The 27351-nt window shown below is 40.7% G+C and overlaps 1 protein-coding gene across 1 annotated transcript in view; it reads right to left on the reverse strand.

Annotated features, from left to right (window-relative positions):
- IQGAP2 (IQ motif containing GTPase activating protein 2) overlaps nt 1–27351 on the reverse strand; it is a 264782-nt gene that overhangs the window by 199390 nt on the left and 38041 nt on the right. The window contains exon 2 of the mRNA XM_023750558.1: nt 20414–20513. Within this exon, the coding sequence (XP_023606326.1) occupies nt 20414–20513 (100 nt within the window). The remainder of the gene's footprint in view (nt 1–20413; nt 20514–27351) is intronic.

Genomic DNA, 27351 nt, shown 5'->3' on the forward strand with positions numbered 1-27351 from the left:
TTTAACATAAAGCAGTATATTAATGTAATCCTAAAATACAACTCACATTGTAAGCTAATCTATGGGTAAAATCATATTGGAGGGAGAAGATAAATTGGGAAGAATTTTAAATCCATGTTTTGTAGACCTGAGCAGAATCTAACTGATACTGTTTCTGCATAGGATGAACTTGTAACCAAATGAGATTTATTTTACTTAAAAGTTGGCTAAAAATTCCCATGATAAGCTGTTCAAGCTATAAACCTTTTGTATTTTTCGTCCTTGTTAATTTTCCATGGAGATTCAGCTGAATGTTTTTATACCAAAGCTAATTCTGCCTCTATATTGAAATGCAATTCAAGCATCTTTGTCTTTGAATTAGTATCCACTCTCAAATTCTCCAAAGTTACCATAGCAACTCCCACAAATTTGGCCTTGACTGGATTTTTAAGGGGAGAAAAAGATAAATCTAAACATTAAGGACCAAGTTTTTCTTTTTTATTTAATATGATTTTATTGATTTGAGGGAGAGGGAGAAGGAAAAGGAGAGAGGGAGAGAGGGAGGGAGAGAGAAAGGGAGAGAAACATCGATCAGTTGCTTCCTGCAGGCCCCCTGCTGAGAATTGAGCCTGCAACCCAGGGATGTGCCCTGACCAAGAATCGAATCAGTGACTTTTTGGTGCATGGGAAGACACTCAACCAACTGAGCCACAATGGCCAGGGCACCGGACCAAGTTTTTACAAAAATGTTATAAACCAGAAAAAGTGTACATATATTCTCAGAAAGTCATTGACAACCTACTACTAGGCTATGAGAAACTCAAAATTGAGACTCAAGGTCTAAAAAACAATTGGAAAAGATCATACCCCCAATTCCGAATCCAGAAGCCACAGAGAGTATGACTTGCCTGATGGCACACATCCGATCCCTGAATGGAACCACCCCGGGGCACTGAAGAGAAGGAGCGCCTGGCTCAAGGCAGAATGGTGCTCAGGGATCTGCCCAGAGCTGCTCTGACACCCAGCTCTGGCCATTTCTCCTATGACTACACAGACACACGACTATAAAAACCCCAGGCACTAGGACCCCACACTTAGGACTTCAAGAACGAACCACTGCAAATGTTAATACTAGGAATTTTCACACACACACACACACACACACACACACACACACACACACAGATTCTAAGAGTTGTTTATTCACTGCTGCAATTCACTATTAAAATGTAGCCATTGGAAATTCTTTCCTTACACCATAGGGCAGTGATGGCGAACCTTTTGAGCTCGGCGTGTCAGCATTTTGAAAAACCCTAACTTAACTCTGGTGCCATGTCACATATAGAAATTTTTTGATATTTGCAACCATCGTAAAACAAAGATGTATATTTTTGATATTTATTTTATATATTTAAATGCCATTTAACAAAGAAAAATCAACCAAAAAAATGAGTTCGTGTGTCACCTCTGACACGCGTGTCATAGGTTCGCCATCACTGCCATAGGGAATCAGGATCTACAACTAATATAAAAACATTTCAAAGCTATTACAGCTAGTGTTTGTTTGTACATGTGTATATGCATGCATGCTGTGTGATAAATCTTTACATATCAAAAGGGCTCAAAATACTCCACAAAAAATACTTACACAAGAAGCATTATCATCCGAAGAACTGGATTCTGGCCTAGGTTCTAAAAATTACTTTAGTTTTCTTGCCTCTTTGCCCATGAGCATCCCACCTTAGAGTGCTAAAGAGATGAAAACATTTTTTTTTTAAATTAAGCCTGATGCACTTAGCCACTGCTTCATGGGGTGGAGCAGAAAACGCACTCCATATTCTCATGCCTACCAATGAGATGGAGAAACACCCCAGGAAGGAATGCGCACGTGGTGCTCAGAGTGGGAAGAAGAGCATCAAGCAGGTGGAGAGAGACCAGTCAAAGCTCCAGACATTCCACACTACCTGAGGGGCTTTCCAGAGCCACCTGTCACAACCTGCCCTACCCACATCTGTAACAACAGCTGGATTAGATTATTCATATAAACCAAAGTCAAAGTTAGCACCTGGGTGAAGCAGCCCCCATAGCCTTTATAGCACATGAAATCACATCCTCTATTTTGGATTCTTTGAAGTTTGACTTTGCTTTCTTTGGGGCTGAACTTCAACTTAGGTTTCAAAGCCAAGGCCCATCCAATGGCACATCTGGGCCCAAGATGGAAGTCATTTTAACCGCCACACCTCTGACAAGAACCTGCTGGAAAACATGTCCTGTAGAGCAACAGGAGAAGAAACTGTAATCAGTGAGACAGTCTCAGCCCTCAAAAAACTTGCACTCCCGACAGCCTTTTGTCAGGTGGCCTTCTCCCCTCTACCCACACTGCAGCCCCCTGTTACCTCAATACAATAATCATGACTCCTAATTCCAGAAGGATTCACAGGAGGATGGAAGAGCTGTTATTATTATTCCCTTGACCCTTTGCCCATCCTGTAGCTCCTCCTAGCAGGCCTCTGAGGGCTAAAAAGTTGTTATGTGGAGTCATTTCCAAACCCCCAATTCTGCTGACTGACATAGGGTGGAGATGGACGTGGGGGTGGGGGAGAGAAGAGCCATCAGGACTAGGACAAGGAGACACAATTTGTCTCCTTGGGGAGAGCAGACATACATCTACACTTGACCTAAGGGGCACTTGGGGGGAGGTGGAGGAGGGGGTACTGAGATGAGCCTAAATGAGACTGATTTCAGAAAAGGTGCCGTCCTGCTTCAGTGCTCCAGGTGGCAGGAGAAAACCTGCAGCTTTATGCATCTGACTCAAAGGAGTCCAGTTTACCTGCTGCCCAAGTCACTTCTAACAGCCAGTGACCAACTTCCAGCCCTGCCCAAGGTGGCAGGGCAAAGGGTCAACACTTTCTAACCACATTTTTTCTTCCTGAAGGAGATGATGAACTTTTCAGTAAGAATTATATTTAAAACCTGGATTTGCTCTGCCAATAGTGATCAAAGTATTTCCTCGATGGATGCCCTACTGTAAAAAGGTGTAACTAATCAACATGTGTGTCCAGGTTTAAAAAGCAATTTCCTACTCTCCTTATGCTATAAAAGAGGGCCCTGCATTTGGAAGTGAAAATACTGTTTACAGAAAGAAGAGCCCAGCCCCGCTTGTCCGCAGGTACTCATTCTTCCCCACGTAGACCTACTCCACCTCTGTTTATGCCACACGGAAGTAAATGCGCAAACAGTGTCAATAAAAGGCTGCTGAGGGCACACATTCTTCGACTCTAATTAAGCTGGGGGTGCCTGGCTCACAGCTGTTTCTACCTACTGACAATGTTTTTGCAATAAACAATGGAGTTTAAGAGGCATTTTGTTCCATGTTTCAACTCTTGATAATTTACACCCATATAGTGCTCGACTCTCAGCCAGCTTTTCACATCAGGCTATGATGTAGGTGTGATAGGTATTCCTGGACCCGGCTCACGAATAAGGAGGCTGAGACATTGAGATTGTGCTCTGCTCAAGGTCACTCAGGTACTAACAGAGCCAGGGGAGATGGTGGGGGGAATCAACTGAGGTTCACACACTTAACAAAATCAGCATGTCACCTCCACACCTAACTTCGAGTCCAGGCCAAATGAAAACACTGAGCCTGCTCATTTTATTATATAATGTTGCTCTGCATTTTCTCTTGTTTCTGCAGCTGTACACATGAATCTTCCTGTGAATGAAATTTAGAAGATGCTTGCCAGGGTAGAAAGAGAGCATCCTTCTGGGCCTTCGTAACTGTAGAGACATTGTTTTTAGTCCCGGGTATTAAAATGTTGATATCGGGCCCATTTCCATCTTCTCTATGTTTGTACCACCCACCCCCTCCTCCCTTCAGCTCCACCCTTTTAAAATGAAGCATTGTGGACAGGTCTTCATTTAACTCTGTTGAGTCTAAAAATAAGACAGCCAATTTTGTCCCCGTCCATCATTAAGTCCTTTATTAAGTAAGAGAAAAGCACAAAAGCTGCCCACAGAAAGGCCTATTGACCAGAGGTGACTTTCTGATCACCACTTTATCAGCAACCTTTCTGGTTACTTAACTTCATAGACAAAGCAAGAGATCAGAGGCAGAGGATGAAGTGGCTGGTGTCACCATTTCTCCTCCACAACCTCTCCCCACAAAGATGCTGTATGATCCACTCACCTTGAGAAAGGTGAGGAGGGTGCATGTACAGCTAAAAACAGAAGAGGCCCTGGCCAGATAGCTCCGTTGGTTAGAGCATTGTCTACATACACTAACCAAGGTTGCAGATTCAATCTCTGGTCAGGGCACATTAAAAAAGCAGCCAATGAATGCATAAATAAGTGTAACAACAAATTGATCTCTCTCTCTCTCTCTCTCTCTCTCTCTCTCTCTCTCTCTCTCTCTCCACCCCCACTCCCTTCCTTCCTCTATCTAAAAAGAAATCAATTAAAAATTATTAAAAACAGAAGAAAGAGAGAGTACATTGCATGCCACTTAATATTTCCTTAAGTCTGTTAGCAAGTTCATTTTTGTTCCAAATGTGAATATGGGAAGAAAATTAAGGGAGAATAAACTCAAGTTCACCTCATTGATGAATTCTCCATTTTGACCCTCTTAGAGCTTTACTCTGCTTCCAATGAACTTCTGAGATCACTACATCATGCACTCAGGCAAATCGACCTACCCACTCTGTGCCAGGCCCTGGGGGTACAGTCAGAGCTCCCAGACAGCTGGGAAAGGACAGCATGTAGTAAAAGTGACCATAAACGGGATTACATGCAATGAAAGCAGGACAAGGACCTAAGGCAAAACCGAGAAGGGAATGATTAACCACAGGAAGACTTCAAAAGCGTAAGACAAGGGTGGGCTGCTGTACGAGGCAGGAGGTGCCATTCCATCCAATTGGCAATGTGGAGCCAGTAAAGATCTTTAGCAGGAAAGACTTGATCAAATTTGACTTCCTGTCTTCTCCCTGACCATATAATGACCCCTAAGTATGATCTGGAGAAAGAAAATTAATGTTCTTCAACCAAGGGTTGACCAGGAGACAGCACCTAGTATATTACCAAGGCAGGCTCAGGACAGTGTCAGCACGTTTGTCCAGCCGCAGGCGGAACCCTGTGTGCTTCATGAAATCAACTGCATGGATCACAACCAGCATTTTCTGAGAAAATAAATTAGAACAGAGCAGTAATTGTCAGAGCATGCTGCACTGGTAACGTGAAGTGCTGCTTTGTGAATCTCTGTTGTTTATAGTAGTTAGACATACATGCACACTTCGTCACACAGATAGCCGGGAACATGATATAAAACTTTTATTCTGGGTCACATGGGCTTAAAGTGTACGGGACAGCTAATGAGTTAGTAATAAATTAGTAACAGAAGATCTCTAATGGGCACCCTACATTGTTAAATAAATCTAAGCTTGTTTTTGCAGTGGTTTCAGTCTCCTACTAACTCTGATAGAAGTGCTGACCCGTAAACACTCTTGGATACAGTAATTCATCTCACTCCTCTCTAGACACACTCCAAATCTACCACCTCCTTCTGATGAGCCTCTGAAACTCTTGACCTGTTGTAAAAATGTAATTCTTCTATATTCTCAACTTCTTGTTTATACTTTCCCCACCTACTTGTCTTAGTGGAAATCTGGCTTTTCCTCTCATAAGCCAGGGATGGTCGTTCCCCAAATTTCCTTAATTCACAGCCCAAAGAAGATAAGGTCATAACCATTCCAGTTGGACTTCCTTTCTTCCAGGCCATGTCCTATCACCTCTGTTCCAAGTCCTCTCCCCCCACCTCACTCCTATCTCACTCAAACCTTGTCACTCTTTTCCTGACCTCCAGGGCTCTCTTTTCTTGCCACAATCACTGTGCTCCTCCCCCAAGGCTTCAAGAATGTGGATGACCTTGGGAACACCTAAGGTGTAGCTTAAATAATTCCTCCTCTATCTGAAGGCTTCACCACTTCAAGCCCCACCACACCTTGGACCTTATCACTTCCCAGAAATACTCCACCTTTGAGATCTAAGCTTCCAAATCTCTGACTGTAGCTTTCTATTTACCCACTTCTCTACTTCCTTATTCTTATTGGTCCTGCCCTTCATCCTCATCATAGGTGGTTCCTGATTCCCCATCCTTTGCCCCACTCCATCTTCTTCATCTGGCTTCACAGGCCTCCTTATGCAGATGGGACCTCAAGGCGATGCTCACATTAACACCCCAGGGTCCTTGTTTCCATGACTTTGTCAGAGCTAATAGCCAACTGCTGAGCCTAGTTAGTTACCCCATTCACCTTTTTCATCTTTTTGGAAAAACTCACACGAGAATGCTGATTGATTCCACAAGGAAAAATCTTCAAAATTGCTCAGGCTTGTGGGTAGAGGCATGGGTGAAAAGGGGGAGGGCTATATAGTCAACAAGACTGTGGTAAGTTTACACTGTGACAGGTGATTACTAGAACAACTGGGGTGATCACACTGTCAGGTATAAAAATGCTGAATTGATATATATTGTACAACTGAAAGTAATATAACCATTATAAGATTGTATACCAACTATACTTAAAAATAAAATAAATAAATAAATAAGTAAAAATGAAAACAAACAAAAAAACTGCCCAGGCTTTCTATCCAACCCTGGCTGATGCACTATCATTTCCGCTACAGCAGCTGTTTCATTCCACCATCCTCCCATCTCCTCTCTTCAGCATAAGACAATCCTCAGTACCCTTCCTCTCCCCCTCGCATGTTCTTTTCATCTGCGCTGGGGTGGAAACACTGGAGCTGCTGAGCCAGCATCAGTCATAGATGCTGTTCCTTCCCTCTTGAGGGTGTAATGCTTGAACTTCAGTGCGCAGCAATGTTCACCCGAGAGATTTGTTGCAATGCAGACCCCAGAGCCCACTTCACAGAGATGGATTTGCAGGGGCTGGAGTGAACATGAGAAGCCTGCATTTGCACAAACACCCCTGTGACCCTGATGCAGGTGGTGAATGAATTTGAGAATCACTGTCCAAAGTCACTCTCTCACTCAGATGACGTAGCTGCCTCAACTTTTGCCCTGTGAAATATCGGAGGCAGAAACATGTATATCACAATTATTGAAGCAAAAATAACCCTAAACATTTAAGTCAAACAAGACTGAATGAGGAGAGTAAGAAAATGACTAGAACTGTTCATTCTTGAATTCCTGTCCTAGCACTTAAACAGATTCAAGTTACTTGGCAAAAAAATAAAAGATATATGACAATGGCTAACTCCCTCCACACTATGAATTCAATATGTAACTAAAAGTAAACTTAAATTGAATTTATCAAACAACATAAGTTTAACATTTTTATTCTTTTTATAATTTCACCATTGATCTTCTTACTAATACTTTTTCTAATCAACATGACTTAGAGAGAATCACGAGAGCAAAGAGCAATTGTCAGTCAGGAGACCTGTCTTCTAATCCCAAATCTACCACTAACTCCATGGATTAGGAGTTGATGAGCTTCTCTGCGCTTTGGTGTACCCATACACAAAATGGGGATTTGCACTCTGTAAGAGGAAAATAAGTGTTCAGACCAAAAGAGCAATGGAAGAACATTCTTCATTCTACAAATGGAAGAAAAAAAATCATTCTGTGACAAAACTTGTACAAATGTTTTCCCCCTGCCAGTCCCCCCCTTCCAGTCCCTCTATGCCTTGAAAAAAAATGACACTTTTTTATGACTTTTAAGCATCTCAGCATGGAGCAGCATCTGGTGGTGAGGTTCATACAGGAAGGAAGAGACCTCTGCGGTGTTTGCTATTCATACCTTTTGATGTCTCAATAAAAAAGCAAAGCATTCTTCCAAACCAGTCATAATAGTGGCAGAACCAAAAAGACAATGGATAAATTGAATGTAGAAATCAGAGCTAACCAAGAAGAAGCACCAAAAGTATCTTGGGTGAAAAGAGAATGAAGTCTACATCACGGAAAAGGGCAAATTCCTACTAAAAATTTTAAAAGACTAATAGAAAAAAGACAGAGAAAGAAAGAGACAGAAGGAAGGGAGGGAGAACACAGGCAAATTCTTCCCAGAACTACCAGTTATAGTGACAGTTAAAACAAAAACAAACAAGCAACCAACAGAAAAGAGATGGGGGGAGGAAAAAGGAAAAGGAAACCAAAAAATGACAATGGATAGTTAGTTGTGCTAATTTCCTCAAAACTCAGGTAGTGAGAACTGATCAAGAGTCATGACAAAGTTAGTCCATATAGAATCTGAAAACCAAGACCACCAAAACCAAAGTTTTGAATTTCCAATACAGACATAATCAAAACACATCAAGAAGAGTCAGTTTTGAAGTACACAGGCTTTGAAGTCAGACAGACCTGGGTTGGATTAAGTCATCTGTTGGCTGTGATCTTGGATAAATTACTTAAGTCTTTCCAGGATTTGGTTTCGCCGTCTATAAAATGGGGATAACCCTGTGTTGAGTGCTTGGGTACCAAGGCTGGTGAAAGGACAGTCATGTGATAACCTTTGTAGTCAAGTACATTTGAAATCATGGAAAATTCCAAACCTCTCTCAGCTCTCCCACTTCGAAGAATCTGAGAAACAAATATGAACTCTTTGGCTGGAGATGATTAATATCAACTATTTTAAAATACCAGCATTCTGAGAAGTTAAGCTTTTATCTGTCAGATCACAGCTGATTGGTACCTGTCCAACACATACCCAAGGCTAGAATACAAAATATGTGAAACTAAGATCAAAAAGTCTCCCAAAGGCAGGCTCAGCTGATGGAGACCACACAGTGTGTCCCACTGAGTCAGATAAGCAGTGCCTGGATCTGTCCCAAAGCATCTGACCTCCCAATGCCTGTTCTCCAAATCCAATCCCTTGCCAAATGCTGTGACTTCTCCCTTTACATCCATAATATCTGACCCTTTTACTCCAAGCTCCATGGCACAATTCCTGGTCACCACCCAGCTGGACCTTAGTACCAATGTTTCCCACAAGGCCCCAGCTGCAAGCACCACAGTCTGGCTAGCTGGTACCATATCTCCTTGGGTACCATAGAGACATCCATTAAGATCACTTCTCATCCTCTCCCAGGCTACACCTGATGACCCCATTCTCCTTGAAGGTTACTCCCTGTCCCTTCTGGTGGGATGTCCCTGTGGTGTGACAGCCCTGGCCCACCAAAAAGGTCTTAGACCTCTCCGGCATATGGTTCTCCCAGGGCAAGCTCGTCCAGGAGCCAAACCCTGAGAAGGACCCCTGCTCTCAACCCAGCTATGCCCCCTATGCCACCAGCCTGCCAGCCGCTGTGCAGAACAACCCCACACTTCATCTTATTTCCTTGGACAGCAGAAGTGAGGTCAGTAGCAGTAAGAGAGCAAGGAGAAAAATGCAGTTACCTTAGAAACAGCAAAACTATTTATGCTTAGAAGATGCAGTTAAGAATTTCTTAAAATTTCATTAATATTTTGTGTAGAGCAATGACATGTCTTAATGAGTTGATTACTAAGAAAGACATTTTCCTCCAAATTCCAAGTTTCTATCAGCACTGCTTATGAGCACAGCCCTGGGCGGCAAACTTGGAAATAAGGACAGGGAAGTCCCAGTGCATAGAGGAAATCCAGTGGATTCTCTAAAGAATTTCCCAGTCATAAGATTCTTTTTCTTAAAGTAATCACAAATACTCAGTGGTAAGCCAATCCACACTCAATGGGTCTCACTTGCTGAAACATTTCAAACACTTCTTTCAAATCCAATTCTCGAAGTCACTAGTCACACACCCACTTAACCATGGGGATAGGTCCTGAGAAATTCATTCGGCTGTGGGCAAATTTCATTGTTGGGAACACCATGAGCACCCTTACACAAACCTAGAAGGTATAGCCTACAGCTGTAATTGGATGTGCTGTACTTCTCTTAGGCTGGCAGTCAGGGGGTTTGTTTACACCAGCCCTGACAGATGGCTTTTCTTTTTGTAATGCAAGTGCCTGATTTTAGTCTTGATTGGCAAGGCATCCACTCCAAGGAAAACTATCTGGAATAAATACATTGCCAGCCACACACTAGATAAAGAGGCAGGCGGCACCCCTGCACCCCACTGAGGCACCTTTGGTTTAAACATCTTGGTTGATGTTGATAACTGACCATTTGGGCTACTAGGTTTTTCCCTTTCCCATGCTTTAAATTCCCACTCTTCTGTTTTAAATTCATCAATAAGAGCCCAGGAATCCCCAGCCATCCCCTACCTCCAATCCCAATAAAATCAGAACCCCAGGCTCCTGCACTATGTATTTCTTTGCCCTCGTCCTTGACATGTGCCCCCTGGAATACCTAGGACCTGTAAGTAGTAAACTTTTTTTTCTTCAGAACTTCCTAATGGCTATCACTAAAGGGCATCTTGTAATCATAATAAAAACCACAAGGGTCGGTCCAGTGTTAACACTGGTTTAGAAAGGAGAGATGTCTGTGGAAACCACACAGGTAAGTGCCCTCAGGCATTTTTAGCCATCGCATTACTACTGCTAGACTGAGACCTGCACAACACAGTAATCCGCTGCTCTAAGACATTTCCAAGGCTCTGATGCCACTAGGCACTCAGCAAAAGAGGAATTTTTCAGCTCCACTGTGTACAGTCTTATGGGACCACCATTGTACATGTGGTCTGCCATTGATGAAAACGCTGTGATACGGCACATAACTGTACCAGGTAAGGCCAGAGCTTGAGGTCTGATCTAATCAATGAGGTGTCCTTTTGGTATCTGAGTTGTAAGCACTGAAACAAAAGGAATCACACCCGTGTTTTGTTTCCTTTCTAGAGTGCATACAAAACTGTCCCAGACTCACTAATACAGAGAATAGCTTGGCTCACATAAAAAGCCCTTTGAAGATAATATTTCTAAACAAGCCCATCAGCAAGGAAAGGCTTTTTTGCTTTGTTTATTTTCAGAGGTAGGACAGAAAAAGTAAGCACAGCAAAAGATTTGTATGCATTTTCTCTTTCCTTAAAAAAAAAAAGGGAATATAATATTTCAGGAACTTTCCTTGGGGAACACAATAGCAGCTTCATTCATAACTATTCGCTCAACTGTGATTTACAAATTCCCTCTCCATTTCTTGCCAAGATCCCTCTCCCATCCCCTGACCTTCATAATAGCTGCAGTTGGATTTCCTTCCTCGATTCAGTTTTCCCAAAGAGAACTCTCTATCTTAAAATTGCACAGTTGTCCTAAAAGTCTAAACAAAGGAAGTTCATAAAATAGATTAATTTTCATTATTCAAATATATTTTGCAGAGCTAACGTGAAATCTACTCAGCAATACTAATTCCTCTAGAAAATTAACTCCTATAATTTAAACAGTGAAATTTCTGGCATCTGAGAGAAACTTTCAAAGCCCATATGAGTAGCAGACTTGTCTACACAGCCTCATTTCAGCAAAATCACCACAGCAAAGAAACTATCAACTTAGCTTTCAGGGCCTACCCAAGAAGAAAACTTAAAAGTCCACTTAGTGTTATTTAAAATGGTAGAGGAACGAAAAGCTTAGCTTAAAAAGCTCACAATTCAAAAACATCACAGCATAAATAACCTTAGTACCTTAATCATTTAGACTTGATTTGGTTTCTGACAGTAACAAAAAGGATTTCCACCACCCCCTCCTCCCCCCAGCAAATACCCTTTCCTGGGTCAATTTCAAAAGGCTATGTACACACCATGTAAAAGGCAACTTCTAAGGTGGCCTCCAGGTGGCCCAGCCTTCTTGAATTCATGCCCTTATGTAATTGCCCCTTGACCATAGGCTGTATTTAGTAATTTGATTCTAATGAATAAAATTCACCAGACTTTGGAATGCCGCTTCTGAGAATAGGTTACAGAAAGACTCTGGCCTCCATTTCACTTGCCTTTTCTTGGTCTCGTTGGCTCCCTCTGACGGAAGCCGCTACCATGTTGGGAGCTGCCCTACAGAGAGACCCATATGTCAAGGAACTGAGGAATGCCTCTGGCCAACAGCAGCGAGAAATGAAGTCCCCAGTCCAAACGCCCACAGGAACGGAATCCTGCCAACTCCATGAGTGAGCTTGGAGCCCGACTGCCTTGCCTGAAGCTTGTGTGAGACTGAGAGCCAGAGGACCCACGGCTAAGCCCAGATTCCTGACCCTCCAAAATCATGACATAAATGTTTGTTGTTTTAAGCCCCTAAGTTTTAGAGTAATTTGTTACACAGTCAAGGATAACTAATACATATGCCAGACATGCTCTCCCTCCCAATGCAATTATGATTAGCTCCTCATGACATCATCTAAACCCTTTTGCCTGTGGAGGAACACACCCCTAGGGTGCAGAGTCACTTTACAAAACAACTTTCTCTCTTTTTTGGCCATAAAAGTATGCCTTTTTCATTTGCCCCTCCTTGCCCTTAATATTAGTACTGTGATACTTAACAAATCTATATGCACAGGCTTCATAATTTTATCAACTATGAGCAATAATTTCAGCCATAAATCATATTAATACACAGGTTACCTCATCCTCTTTTCATTCATTCATTCATTCACTGGAAAATACTCTATGCCATTCTCTGGATATATTCTAATTCACTGTGGTATCATTAAATTATCTAGGATTCTCAGCTTCATAACCCATTACATACAAGGCAAGAAGGACTTGTATCACCTAACTGCAATACAGAATTTCCCATTGAGACAATGGTTAAATTTTACCTCTAGACTGACAGTCTAGTCAAATCACCCAGAATCCTGTCTACCATGAATCTAATCCATATTCTACTTGTTACCTCCAGGAGAACCAAAACGTGAGAAATGGAGTACAATAAATCCTTATTAGTAACAAATGATAATCCAAGGCTGAGCATTAAGTAATTCATTCAAGTATGTGAAGGATCTGATGTCATGAGACCTTATGTAACAGGAGTATTTGACCTAGATGGGGATGTCAGGGAGAGAAGGACTCACTGCCAAAGTGAGCTGCGATCGGAACACTGAGCAGAGTCCGACCAGATAAAGAATAGGAAAAGCTCCTGTGTGGGAGGGAACATGGAAATGAAAGGGGGTCAGTGTGGCTGGAATATAGAACAGAGAACAGGGCACGACACGAAACTGGAGAGGCTGTGAGGACTGGATTATGTGGAGCCTATAAATGAGCTTGGTCTTTTTTTTAAATTTTATTTTATTGTTTAAAGTATTAAAAATAGTAGTACATTTGTCTCCTTTTTTTCCCCATTGACCTCCCCCCGCGCTGTCTTGTGTCCATTGGTTATGCTTATATGCATGCATACAAGTCCTTCCTTCAGTTGATCTCTTACCCCACCCCGCTCAATACTCCCCAGCCTTCCCTCTGTAATTTGACAGTCTGTTTGATGCTTCTCTGCCTCTGTATCTATCTTTTTGTTCATCAGGTTCTAATGTTCTTTATTATCCATAAATGAGTGAGATCATGTGGTATTTTTCTTTCACTGCCTGGCTTATTTCACTTAGCATAATAATGAGCTTGGTCTTTATCCTAAGAATATTGAGAAGTAATTGGCCACAACAGATCAGGTTTTGAAAAGAGTCATCTGACTATGATACAGATAAAAGACTGAAGGGGACCAGGGAAATACAGAAACCAATTAGAGACCACTGCAGTAATCTACCAAGAGATGTTAAAAGCCTTCAGTAATTTGGTGGTGGGATAGAGAGGTGAACATCTGAGAGATATTAGGATGAAGATGGGCTAGAAACAGGGAGATGCTCACGCATGCACATACAGAGATATTAACAGAACAAACAAAGGTCAAGGAAAGAATCTGAAACTCTTGAGTAAAAGCTTTAACCAAATAGTGAGCTTTTCTGAGCATAACATTATTAGTTGCTTGATCTTCAGCTTCAAAGATGACCCTACAATGGATGCTCCAAAAACATCTGTAAAATGAATAGTGTTTAGATACCTCACGTATCTTAGGAATACCTTCTATATGCATTTTACCTGCTCAATACCACTTAATCTTATTTCACAGCTTTACTATTTTCCTCTCCAAGTCAGTCTGATCAAAGGAACTTTAAATGACAGCTTTAATGAGATATAATTTATATACCACACAATTCATCCTTTTAAAGTATGTAATTCAGTAGTTTTTAGTATACTTATAAAATCATGAAACCATCCTACAGTCATTTTTAGAGCCTTTTTGTCCCTGCAATAAGAAACTCATACCCATTATCAATCACTCTCCCATCCACCTATCCCCTAGCCCTTAATATTAGGCAACAACTATCTATTTTTTGTATCTAAATATTTGCCTGTTCTGGACATTTCATGGATTTCCTGCCCTAGCCGGTTTGGCTCAGTGAATAGAGCATCAGCCTGCGGACTAAGGGTCCCAGGTTCGATTCCGGCCAAGGGCACATGCCTGGGTTGTGGGTTTGATCCCCAGTAGGGGGCGTGCAGGAGGTACCCAATCAATGAGTCTCTCTCATCATTGATGTTTCTATCTCTCTCTCCCTTTCCCTTCCTCTCTGAAATCAATAAATATATTTAAATGGATTTCCCATATGTCCCTGCCCCCACACAAGCATAGTATCTCCCATTATCAATATCCCCCACCAGAGTGGAACATTTGTTATAACTGATGAACCTACATGAACACATCCCAATCCCCCAAAGACCATAGTTTATACTATAGTTCATCTTGGTGTTATACATTATATGGGTTTGGACAAATGTATAATAATATTTATCTATTGTGATATCATACAGAGTATTTTCACTGCCCTAATAAACCTCTAGATTCTGTCCATTCAACTTCCTTTCCACAGTCACTGATGTGTTGTGTCCATAGTTTTGCCTCTTGCAATAATGTCATATAGCTGGTATCATATCGTATATAGCCTTTCAAGACGGGATTCTTTCACTTCATAATATGCACTTAAGGCTCTTCTTTGTCTTTTCTTTTTGCATGGCTTGATAGATCATTTCTTTTTTAGTGATCAATAGTATTTCACTCTCTGCCTGTACCATAGTTTATTTATCCATTCACCTAATGAAGGACATCTTGGTTGCTTTAAAGTTGTGGCTATTATGAAAAAAAGCTTCTATAAATATCCATGTACAACTTTTTGTGTGGACATAAGCCTTCACTCTGTTGGGTAAAGAGAAACAGTACAATTGCTGGATCATATAGTCAGAGTATGTTTAGTTTTGTAAGACATTGTCACACTGTCTTCCAAAGTGGATGTACTGTTTTGCATTTCCACAAGCAATGAATGAAAGCTCTTGTAGCTCCACATCCTTGCTAGCAGTTGGTGTTGTCAGTGCTCTAGATTTTGCCTATTCTTACAGGTGTTTAGTGATATCTCATTGTTGCTTTACTTTGCATTTCCCTGATGACACAGACCATGGAGCACTCTTTCCTATGCTTATTTGCCATTTGTATGTCTTCTTTGATGAGGTGTCAGGTAAAATCTTTGGCCCGTTTTTTAATCGGGTTATTTTCTTATTGTTGAGTTTTAAGAGTTCTTATATATTTTGGGTAACATTCCTTTCTCCCAGTCTATAGCTTTTTTCATTCTCTTGACATTTGTCTTTTGTAGAAAAGAAATTTTAATTTTAATGAAACCTGACTTATCAATTCTCTCTCTCATGCATCATGCCATGGGTGCTATATCTTAAAAGCCATTGCCATAGTTAAGTTCTAGGCTTTCTTTATTTGTTACCTTTAAGGAGTTTCATAGTTTTGTATCTTATACATAGGTTTGATCTATTGGAGTTCATTTTTGTGAAGGTATTAAGGTTAGTGTCTAGATTCATTTTTCACATGTGGATGTCCAGTTGTTCCCGCACCTTTTGTTGAAAAGACCAGCTTTGTTCCATTGTATTGCTTTGCTCCTTTAAAAAAAATCACTTTTACTATATGTACCGGGATCTATTTCTGGGCTCTGTATTCTGTTCCATTGATCTATTTGTCTATTCTTCCAACAATGCTATACTCTCTTGATTACTGTAGCTTTATAATAAGTTTGAAGTTGGGTCTTCCAACCCTGTTCTCCTTCAATATTGTGTTAGCTATTCTGGTTCTTTTGCTTCTCCATATAAACTTTTAAAACAGGTTGTCAATATCTACAAAATAACTTGCTGTGATGTTTTTTTTAATCCTCACCCAATGATATTTTTCCCATTGATTTTTTTTTTTAGAGAGAGAGTAGAAGGGAGGGGGGACATCAAGAGAGAGAGACACATAATCATGTCACCTGTGAACAAAAACAGTTTATCTTCTTTTCCAATAAGTATACTTTTTGTTCCCTTTTCTTATTTTATTGCATTAGCTCAAGCTTCCAGTATAATGCTGGAAAGGAGTGGTGAGAGGAGGCATCTTTGCCTTGTACCCGATCTTAGTGGGAAAGCTTTGAGTTTCTCACCATTAAGTATGATGTTAGCTGTAGGTTTGTTGTAAAACAGCCTTTCTCCAGTTGAGGATGTTCCCCTCCATTTCAAGTTTACGAAGTATTTTTTTTTAATCATAAATAGGTATTGTATTTTTTTTCCAAATGGTGTTTCTGCATCTATTGATATAATTGTTATTTTTCTTATTTAACCTGTTGATGCGATGGATCACATTGATTGATTTTCAAATGTTGAACCAGCCTTGCATACTTGGGCTAAATCTCACTCGTGATTTATATAGTTCTATACATTACTAGTTTTGATTTGCTAATATCATTTTTTATAGCTGAATAATGTTTCATTGTATGGATATACCATATTTTGTTCATCCATTCATCAGCAGATGGACATTTGAGTTGTTTCCAATTTTGCTCTTATGAATAATGTTTCAGTGAGCATTTTGTGCAGGTTTTTATACGGACATAGACAGAGATTTTCAATTTTCTTGGGTATATACCTAGTGATGGAATTGCTGGATCATTTGGTAACTCAGTATTTAATTTTTTGAGGAGCTGCTAGACTGTTTACAAAATGACTGCACCATTTTACAATCCAACCAGCAATGTATAAGAGTTCCAATTTCTTTCCATCCTTGTAAACATTTGTTATTATCAACCTTTTTTATTACAGCTATCCTAGTTTGAAGTGGTATCTCATTGTAGTTTTGATTTGCATTTCCCTAATGACTGATGGTTAAGCATTTTTTCACTGTCTTGATAGTATTCTTTAAATCAAAAGGTTTATCCTATATAATAAAGAGATAATATGCAAATTGCCCGCACACCCTCACACAAGATGGCCGTGCCCATGTGATCACAAGATGGCCGCCACAAGACGGCCGGCAGGGGAGGGAAGTTGGGGGCGATCGGGCCAGCAGGGGAGCAGTTAGGCGTCAATCAAGCCGGCAGGGGAGTGGTTAGGGGGTGACCAGGCTGGCAGGCAGAAGCAGTTAGGGACAATCAGGCAGGTAGGCAGGCAAGTGGTTGGAAGCCAGCAGTCCTGGATTGTGAGAGGGATGTCCCAGATTGGAGAGGGTGCAGGCTGGGCTGAGGGACACCCCCCTCCCCACCAGTGCATGAATTCTGTGCACCGGGCCTCTAGTTTTTTATAATGTCTAATTTATTTTCTTTTTTGTGCTCATGCTTCTGGTGTTCAGTCTCAGATATCATTGCCTAACCCATGATCATAAAGATTTACCCCTATGTTTTCTTATAAGAAATGTATAGTTGTGGTTCTCACATTTAGATTAACAATCCATTTTAAGACAATTTTTGTATATGAAAAGACTTTTTTCCCCATTGAATTGTTCTAATTGGATTTGGGGTTCAACTAAGCTTGCATTCCTGGGAAAAATCCCACTTGGTGGTTTATAATCCTTTTTATATGCTGCTGGACTTGGTTTGCTAGTGTTTTACTGAAAATTTTTGTATTTGTATTGATAAGAAATATTGATCTATAGTTTTCCTGAAGTATGTTTATTTGATTTTAGTATCAGATACCAAAACTAGACAAAGATATTGGTATCTGGTCTCAATAGAATAAGTTGGAAAGCCTCCTCTCTTACATTTTTTGTAAGAGTGGGAAATTTTTTTTATTACTAACTGGATCTTTTTACTTGTTATAAGTCTATTCAGATTTTTTATTTCTTGAGTTGGTTTTGGTAGTTTGTGTCTTTCCAGGAATTTGTCCATTTCACCTAGGTTTTGTAATTTGTTGGCATATAATTATTCATAGTATTTGTCTTTTTTATTTCTTTAATGTTGGTAGCAATATAACCCCCAGAGGAAGGAATTATCACAGAATCTTGAAATTAATAAAATCAAAGGTAAAGATATGTAAACTATTATAATTATGAATTTTTAATACGTATAAACTAGAAATCCTTCCGTTCTCACTTCTGGAAAGAAAGAAAAGAGGCACAAAGACAGAACCAACACATTTCTAGTTAAAATACATGAAAGTCAGTTCAACTGAAATAAGAAACAAGAAAGAATTCCTGGCTAAACTTACATATTCTAAGTGTACCATTTAGCACAAACTCAATATTCTAAGCCAACTATAGTCATATGAACACAGACATAAGCATGCACTATAATAAACTCAGTATGACAAATTCCTAAGGCATTAACATTGTCAGAATTCTGTATACTATGCTTTCTGAAATCATAGCACACATATTAATACATCTATTAATAGCCACATAGTTTTTACATACCCTATGACCAAAAACCAGCTTTCCTGAAAGTCACAAAAAGTGTTCAGATCTCCATAAAAGATTCATAAGTATACATTTTTCAAAATCTCCTTGTAAAATGAATTTATAAAAACTAAGAGGAAAAACTGTATATAGTCTTTCTTTCAATGAAACTATTTCTAAGGAAGCTTTCTTTAAAGAACCTGGGCTAATGGTTATGTGGACTTTTCTAAAACAATATTCAACTACATAAAGAATATGACAAGCTTTCAAGCTATACTGATACCACTCTGATACATTCAGGAGTAAACTGTGCTCATGTTATAACTATACACCTGACTGGCACTATAGTTTACACACTTACACCTTCTTGATTTTAGTTGATTTTTAGGAGGAAAAATCCATGAAGTAAGTAGGTCAGATGGTGTAACATCTTTATCATCCCATTACAGAACAAACAAAACTGAAGTTTCCACAGAACAGATGACTCACCCAAGGTCACACAGCTCCTAAGTGTTGAAGCTGGGACCGGGAAATTCAGTCTGCTGACTCCCAATCACACACCTTCTCTGTGTGACACTGCTTCCCACTCACCAAAAACAGGAGGCAAAAACTTAGACTGCAAAGTGTGTGTCAGGAGGAAGTCTCTACCAACTCCCCTAAACGTTTTCATTGAAAGCATGTTGATTTTTGAATGTCTATGAATCACTCTCCTTATCTAACTTTTTTAGCAACTTGACTAAAAGCATGTTCTTAACCATCTTAGAATGATAATGAGTCTTCAGTGACCTGCAACCTAACTGTAGATTTCAAAGACATGTTAAATAACCTTTAAAACTTAGTCTTTAGAGCTTAGAGTTACAAGACACTGTTAAAATATGAAACAACCCTGGGAAGTGCTCTTTTAAATAATTCTGAAGCCAAATTAGCACATGTGTCACTAAATGGTCTACACAACATTGACTAAAAAAACCTCATTCTTCTGGCTCTGTAGATAGCTAGTTATTAGTGATCAGAGGTAATTAACACCATTGACCATTAACTAAATGTTTATTTTCTCTATAGATAAGAGAGCTGGGAATATGCCATTTGTCTGTGGAACAATAACGTTGTTCCAATACAGACCAAACCATTAACCAGAATCTAACTCATGGCCTATGAGCACTGCAGTATGCAAAGGACAAAGTTCCGATTCCTCTGGCACAGAAGCCGAAGTGCAAATACCTTCTTTATCTGCACTTTCTCCTTGGAGAACCCAACATTTACTTATAATCTAAGAAGTCTAAGAGTCAGTGTGAGTTTAGAGAACATATCCTAAGTAGTCACACACCCATGAATTACAAAGGAGATTGCTGTCATAAACCTACCCTCTAGCTTAGTGACCAATGGACTTTAGTCCAAAATGCTATTGTCCTATTGGGCATTTACTAGTACAATCATTGGGGTAAAGGTGGGGAAAAGATCTGACGAAGCTCTGGGGGAAAGGGAGTTGATGTAAGTCTTTGCTGCTCCCCCACATCCAAGCGAGTGAGATGAGAAATTTGAAATAATCTGCAACTTGCCCAGAGATTTCCTGGGAGGCTCTGAAGAAGGAAAAGGAACAGTTGTTTCCCTGGTGCCTTGGCCTTGGCTGTGGTAGTAACTTTTTCTCAATTCTGCTTGATAATTTACAAAAAATAGGTAGTTCTTCTCCGTTACCCTCCTACCAACAAGAGTGCAGATGAGTTACTAAAAGTATAGTACCCCAAAGCTTATCTGCAAGAGAAGGTACACAAATAGGCCAAGTCTGGATCTCACCTTTTGGCTTCCTCTAGGTGGCACAAATATTCATAAGCGATGTTCTGCCGCCGCCTCTCATCCATCTCCTCTGCAGAGAGCCTTTCGTCATCCACAATAGCTGGAAACAGAGGAAAACACTGCATTACTGTCAGGACAGTGTTCATCAGCTAAACACCTGAGACAATCAACTAGAAAACTCACATGCAGTTCAACATTGAACAGTGAGACACGGGGTACTGTAATGCCAAGCATAGAAACAAATTTGCTTTGAGTTTTACAATATTATATTATCTCTAACAACAACAACAACAAAAAGCAATACTAAAGTACAGGTTGAAACTACTAAGTAACAGAATGCGAACAGCTATCAGATTTCACAAACATGATGCCATAGGAGTTAGACAACCTCAAATCAATTAGACCATGGTCTACTTAAAACAACTCCCATTCACAAGCTTGTGGAATTGGTCCAGTGGCTCAGCTGGGACCATCCTGAAGATTCTATTATTGAACAAAGAATCTACAAAGACCTGTGTTTTCCCACTCCTAGAAGGAATTAAGGCTTCGCCTCCAACCCAAATCCTATTTTACAGATGCCAAAAGCTCTAAAATTTCTCCCTCACTTATTTCTCAGCCTTTCTGAGACTAACCTTCCTGGTCAACAGCTATCCAGAAGCAAAAAGCAATGGATACAGCAAGTGAAGAGAATTTTCAATCCCACCCTCTTTATTCCAACACAAGCCTAGTATATAAACGTCCATGCTGCAGCTTTGCTTTTCTGTAGAGAAGGCAGCCTCCCCGTTTTCTGACTGCACTTCCTCCGGCCACGAGCTCAACAGCACCCACCGCAGCCAATGGCCACATCAGTGAGCCCCGCTGTCTCTTTACATGGCAATGCTCCTTCCTCATAAACAGGACCCCTTTCTCTCTTCAACCCTCGACTTTAATTCTGATGGCTATGAAATGAATTTGGTTCCTTGTTTGTCAGATTACTCATCTGAGGAAGACAATGTGTGTGTATAGCAGGACGATCATATGGGGTAGGAATGTCAGTGTTTGCTTTTGTGTTCCCTAGCTGCTAGCTCCAGTCACCCATTTTCATAAATGGACTCCTGGTCCCAAGCAGAAGAGATAAGAATGCGAAGGTCACCCATAATTTCCACCCATGTGGCTCCATTCCTGTAAACAGGGAGACCTCCTCCCAGCCCAATGATAACAATACAAATATTTGTATTTGTCAAAAGCAACTTCTTTTTCTTAATAAACTGAATCTGACTTAATTTTAGAAGAGAGCGCTCAGGTTTAGGAAAAGTATAAAAGCTCTCAAACAACCCTCCTTCGCCCCTCCCCTGCAAAATTCCAGCCTCCTCTCCCCTGAACTCGATTTCAACAACCCTCAGGTAGCCTTTCAGGCACACCCCCTCCTCTACCCATTCTCCCCAGGGCCACCAGAAACATCTAATACATAGTCCAAGGGATGCTACTCTCTGTCTCGAACCTTCAATGGAGCCCCATTTCGTACAGAACAAAGTTCTAGAACACTTTCCCTCTCCACCCCTACACAAAGCTGACATTTAAGCCACCCCTTCCAAGCAGTGCCATGCTTCAGGGCCACACCACAACCTTTCAGGTTTGAGTGCGCTTGCTCTCCACCCTGTCTCTGCCTGGAAAGCCACTGTCCCACCTTCTATGCGTGACATCTTCGACATCTTCTCAAGCATCTTGGAGGATCTCAAAGTCAAAATCCATCCACTCTCCCGAGCACTTTGGTTCGTATTTTTATTACATCACTCATCACAAAAGCCCCCACTGTAACTGTCAGGTCTGCCTGTCCAAAGTGGGGAATCCTTAGAGGAAAGGATTCTTTCTGATTCACCTTGACATCTCTCTCACATCAATCATGGTTCCTTGCACACAGAGCACACAAATATTTGCTGAAAAACTATGTTCCAGTGAATCCTCACTACATGAGTTAACCGTCACCCTCTAACGCAGCGGTTCTCAACCTGTGGGTCGCGACCCCTTTGGCGGTCGAATGGCCTTTTCACAGGGGTCGCCTAAGACCATCCTGCATATCAGATATTTACATTACGATTCGTAACAGTAGCAACATTACAGTTATGAAGTAGCATCAAAAATAATTTTATGGTTGGGTCACAACATGAGGAACTGTATTTAAAGGGCCAGAAGGTTGAGAACCACTGCTAATGAGTATACTTTGCAAATTATGATTTTTCTCATCCTGTGTTTTCTCAGAAGATACCTCACCTTGCATGCCCACATAGTATCACCTAATCCTCCATCTCCACTGTTCCTAATGGTTAATCCCCAGGATTTCCAGTTTCTCATTTTAATTTCAGTCTAAATCTGTCTCTCGTTTTTAACAGGGTATTTTCATTTTATAGTACCTTCTGACACATCGAAGTTTGGAAATAATAAAAAACTCTTAGTGGGACTCCATGTGCTCAGTCTATTCTCCCCAACTGTTAAGTGGGGGCCAACGGAGGCAGTCTCACTGCCACCTTCCCTCTTAGCTGCTGCTCCTTCCAGCCTTAGCCAACCCACCTTAGGAGGCAGAAGCCCTAGCAGCACTCAGTCCCTAGGCCTCTGCTCCCGATTTTAAGATTCCACAAACCTGTGCAAGATTCTACTAGCCCAGGAGAGCACTGAGGGGGCTCTCAAACTCTGACATCACCCTGTCCAATGAGAAGATCTGACTTAATGTTTTAATTAAAACATCCACAAAACCTTACATTGCAATTGCAATATACTGACCATTCAGCTGACAGAATTCTACCTATGTTTAACACTCAACTCAAGGGTCACTTCCTTCCCTGTCTTTCCTCATTGTTCCTGCTCAAAATGCCCTCCCTCCTGGCACCTCCTGCATTGCCTGTTTAATAGTAAACTCCTAGAAAACAAATTTGTGTCCTCACGGTGTCCAGCACAGGCTACATGCTCCATAAAAGTATTTAATGACCAAACAATGCCTTATTATGAAAGATTAATAAAAGGGCTCTAAAGTATCTATGTGGGGAAGTTTTAATTGCCTATTTACACTGAATAAAATAAGGGTGTGGTCACTGACAGCAAATATAGTACCATTACACAGACTTCACTTAACTAATGTTTAATTCATAGATTCTATGGACTAGGCATGAGTGACAGCACGAGGGATAGGCCAGTGAACCAACAAACAAAACATGTTTGCCCTCATGCCCCCCCCCCTTCCTTCCCTTCTGATCTGGTCCACTGGATCACATACCTGGCCCACTGTCCTTCCAACCACACACGTTAGCCTCACCTTCCTTCATTCGTGACCTATTGTCAAAGTGGAGGCCAAGGTTATGAGTTTGAGAAAGTCTTAATCATAGCAAAAACAGCTCCTTCTGAGCCACAGAGGTTGCCTGCAAATATTTCTGCATTACTCAAGAGTTACTAAGCAGTAACTTCTGATAAGAGCCACAGGCATGGATAATAACCCTGCCATTTAAAGGGCCATCATGGAGCCGATAAAGGAATTCACTTAAGCATGACTTTACCATCTATAAAGCACTTTTCCATGTTATTGTGTAGTTCTCATAATCACCCTGAGAGATAGGCATTATCTCTTTCTTACAAATGGGGAAACTGGGGTCATGCAAGGGAAAGGGACCGCCTGTGGTCATTTGCTGGGTCAACGGCAGAGCACGGGCTGGGATGAAAGTCCCTCCGCCCCGCTGCCCCGGCTTTGCCCAGTACCATGCTACTGCCAGATCTGAGTGAGCCGGGGAATGTGCTCCTCAAGGCCAAACCTAAGGTCAGATCATTTAAGTGCCTTCAGAATTGTTTTTATTTTAAAGCAACTTAATTAGCTGCAATTTCGTCTCAAATTTCATGTTTATTGGCTGCTCTGAATCCTAAGAAACATGAGGACATTGTGAAGAACACAACTTCCTGAAGTATTATCAACTCACAAAATGTCATTTGTAATGTTAGCTAATGTTGGCTAAAAGATGGTATTTTAAAGCAATAACTTTCTTTTTTTAAATGTATTTTTATTGATTCCAGAGAGGAAGGAAGAGGGAGAGAGAGATAGAAACATTGACGATGGGAGAGAATCATTGATGGGCTGCTTCCTGCACACCCCCTACTAGGGATAGAGCCCACAACCCGGGCATGTGCCCTTGATAGGAATCAAACCTGGGACACTCTATCCACTGAGCCAAACCAGCCAGGGCACAATAACTTTCCATGGAAATCACAATATAGGGATTACACAAAGTTTAAGAAGCAGAATGAGAGTGAGTTGGTAGAGAAGGTACTGAAATAGAATTATATAAGTTAGAGACCGAAGGAACATTAAGAAGTCCATCTCCCAAAGAACACCCACAAAATCCAGTGTACCTCATTCATTAAGGAGTTGGCATGGTTATTTGTTAATTTCAGCTATTCTATTTGTTCCCTTCACACACAGAGAAACCAAGGCCACCACGGCCTTTGCATTAAAATTCATTTGTTTGTTCAACAAATATTTCAGTGGCTGCTTTGTGCTAATCTGTTCTAGGGCCTGAACACAAAGTGATAGAAATGACACACCAGGTCCCTCATGAAGTTTTTTAAAATTATAAACAATGGAGAGTTTGACATAATTACAGGAGGCTTCGGTAGGTGGGGATATAATGGAGGGAGAGTCAGCAAGAATCACAAAAACTAGGGTTGGGAATCTCTGTTTCATGAAACAGTATTATTTAAGGCATGTCCCTTTAAGGAAAAGCAGATTAGGAATATGATATGAATCACTAATTTATGGAAACATGCCACAATTTAGCATTTTATGTACACACTATTCTTTTGTGTGACTCAAAATTTCTGTAAGGAACCCTGAATATCCTCGGGTATGTAATTCAATTCAAACGTGTATTGAACCATTTGAGAGTTGGGAACAGCTTTTACCTGGGAAAAAATATCTAAATGAAAATCTCCCCTCTCAGTACTTAAAAAATGGCTACCGGAGATGGCATGTATATCCCAAAGGAGGCACTAAAAGGAAAAAAACCTGATTCCAAGGCCCTAAAACTGGAGCAGGAGAGGGGACTGGAATATAACAATGAGAGAATCCAAAGTCCAAAATTTCCAGTAAGCTGATACACTCAGTAAACTTGCCCTGTAATATATTTTGGCTTCACACTAGCCTCCCCAAGCATCTCACAGGCACTTAATCTTAAACTTTAAAGAACCACATGATCAAACTTCCCTAAACTGAATTTCTTTTGAAAAATGGGCAAACCTAAAAGTTTTTAGCAACCGAATACATAGTCACAGGCACTGAAAAAAATCTGAAACGATAGAGATTGCTCCTTCACGTGTTAAAAACACAGGAGGCTTCATCAAGTCACCAAGATTATGAGACATTCAGTACAAGGGCTCACATCTCATCCATCGCTACATCCTTAACAAGCGCCAGGTTATAGCAGGTGCTCAGTAAAGGCTGCTGAGTGGTGTGCTCAGCTTGAAAGGCAGAGATGTTGTGTCTCTCACAGGGTTAGTCCTACCAAGCCCAATGCCCTGATGGTAACACAGCCATACAGTCCTGGTCCCAGGGGAAGGTGAACTTTATTTAAAGCCTGACCTTCACCCCTTTCCTGGAACTTCTCTCCCATCACACATTCCTACTAATTCTCCAAAGATGTAAATCAATACACACTTCAGAGGATTTTCAGGTTATACACAGATGTAAGGGGCTGGTCATCTCCCTTAATGAGGATTTTCAGGTTATACACAGATGTAAGGGGCTGGTCATCTCCCTTAATGTGATCATGTGATCATGCTTGAGCATCTAAGATGCCACCTGTTTCTACCAAGCTGGTAAAAAAAACCTCAGGACACCTTTTCAGAACAGGATCTCATTGCTAAATCACACACATGAGAGTAAAACAAATTTTGGTTTACTGTGAAAATTTGGACAAGAATGTCTAACATATATTTGAACAAGAATGTCTGTCATATTATATATGGCCCACTGTCCTTCCAACCACACACATTAGCCTCACCTTCCTTCATTCATGACCTATTGTCAAAGTGGAGGCCAAGGTTATAAGTTTGAGAAATTCTTAATCATAGCAAAAACATTACATATATATATTTTTTTCTTTTTTTTTTCTAGAAACTCAAAGCAGACCATAGGATGTGAAGGCCCATATACAGAGGTGGACCAGAGTGCAGACTAGGATGGGAGGAAGGGGTCTAAGACTTTGCTCAATTTGGGAGAAGAATTAAAGACAATGATTCCTAGATTTGGGATTTCTTAGACAATGATAATTTCAGAAAACACTTCAGGGATAAAACTCATCTCTTTTGCTACTAAGCAGGCATGGGGAAATTCCATTTGCTCACTGCCTGCTCCTACACACTCCATCATCCCACACAGACCTCAATAAGGAAGAATGGAGTACAGTATCAAGTTTCTAAGACCAGTTTTAAGATTTTTAACTCTAACAGTTAAAACTACAGAATGCAACTGTAATATCTTTAGTCTAGATGAGCTCCTACTATTTTTAAAAGGAAAAGGAATTCAAATCACCTCTACTTAGGTGTGAACTTTTAGTGCTTAAGATTCTCAGTGTAAAAGACTTCAAATTACTTAGAACCAGTCCCACAATGATTCTCCCTGTTCCCTATAGATAATGAATATTTTAAAGACACAGACGTTTATCTAAACTTTAATACCTCATGGGAATGATGATATTTTACAACTGTTAAACAGACTTAGCAGGTGTATTTATACAATGACAGTCCCCAGGGCTATTCCCACGGAGCAATAAGTCAGGGCTAACACTGTCCCTATTCTCTCAAAAACTACCCCAAATAAGCCAGAATATCAGAAGTTGTATCTACAAAGCTGGGAGCCATAAAAGACAATAGTTGGCCTAATTTTTCCTTGCCTATTAGGAGAAAAAAGACACACACGATAAATC

Source organism: Myotis lucifugus, unplaced genomic scaffold, assembly GCF_000147115.1.
Source record: "Myotis lucifugus unplaced genomic scaffold, Myoluc2.0 scaffold_0, whole genome shotgun sequence".
Classification (NCBI taxonomy): domain Eukaryota; kingdom Metazoa; phylum Chordata; class Mammalia; order Chiroptera; family Vespertilionidae; genus Myotis; species Myotis lucifugus.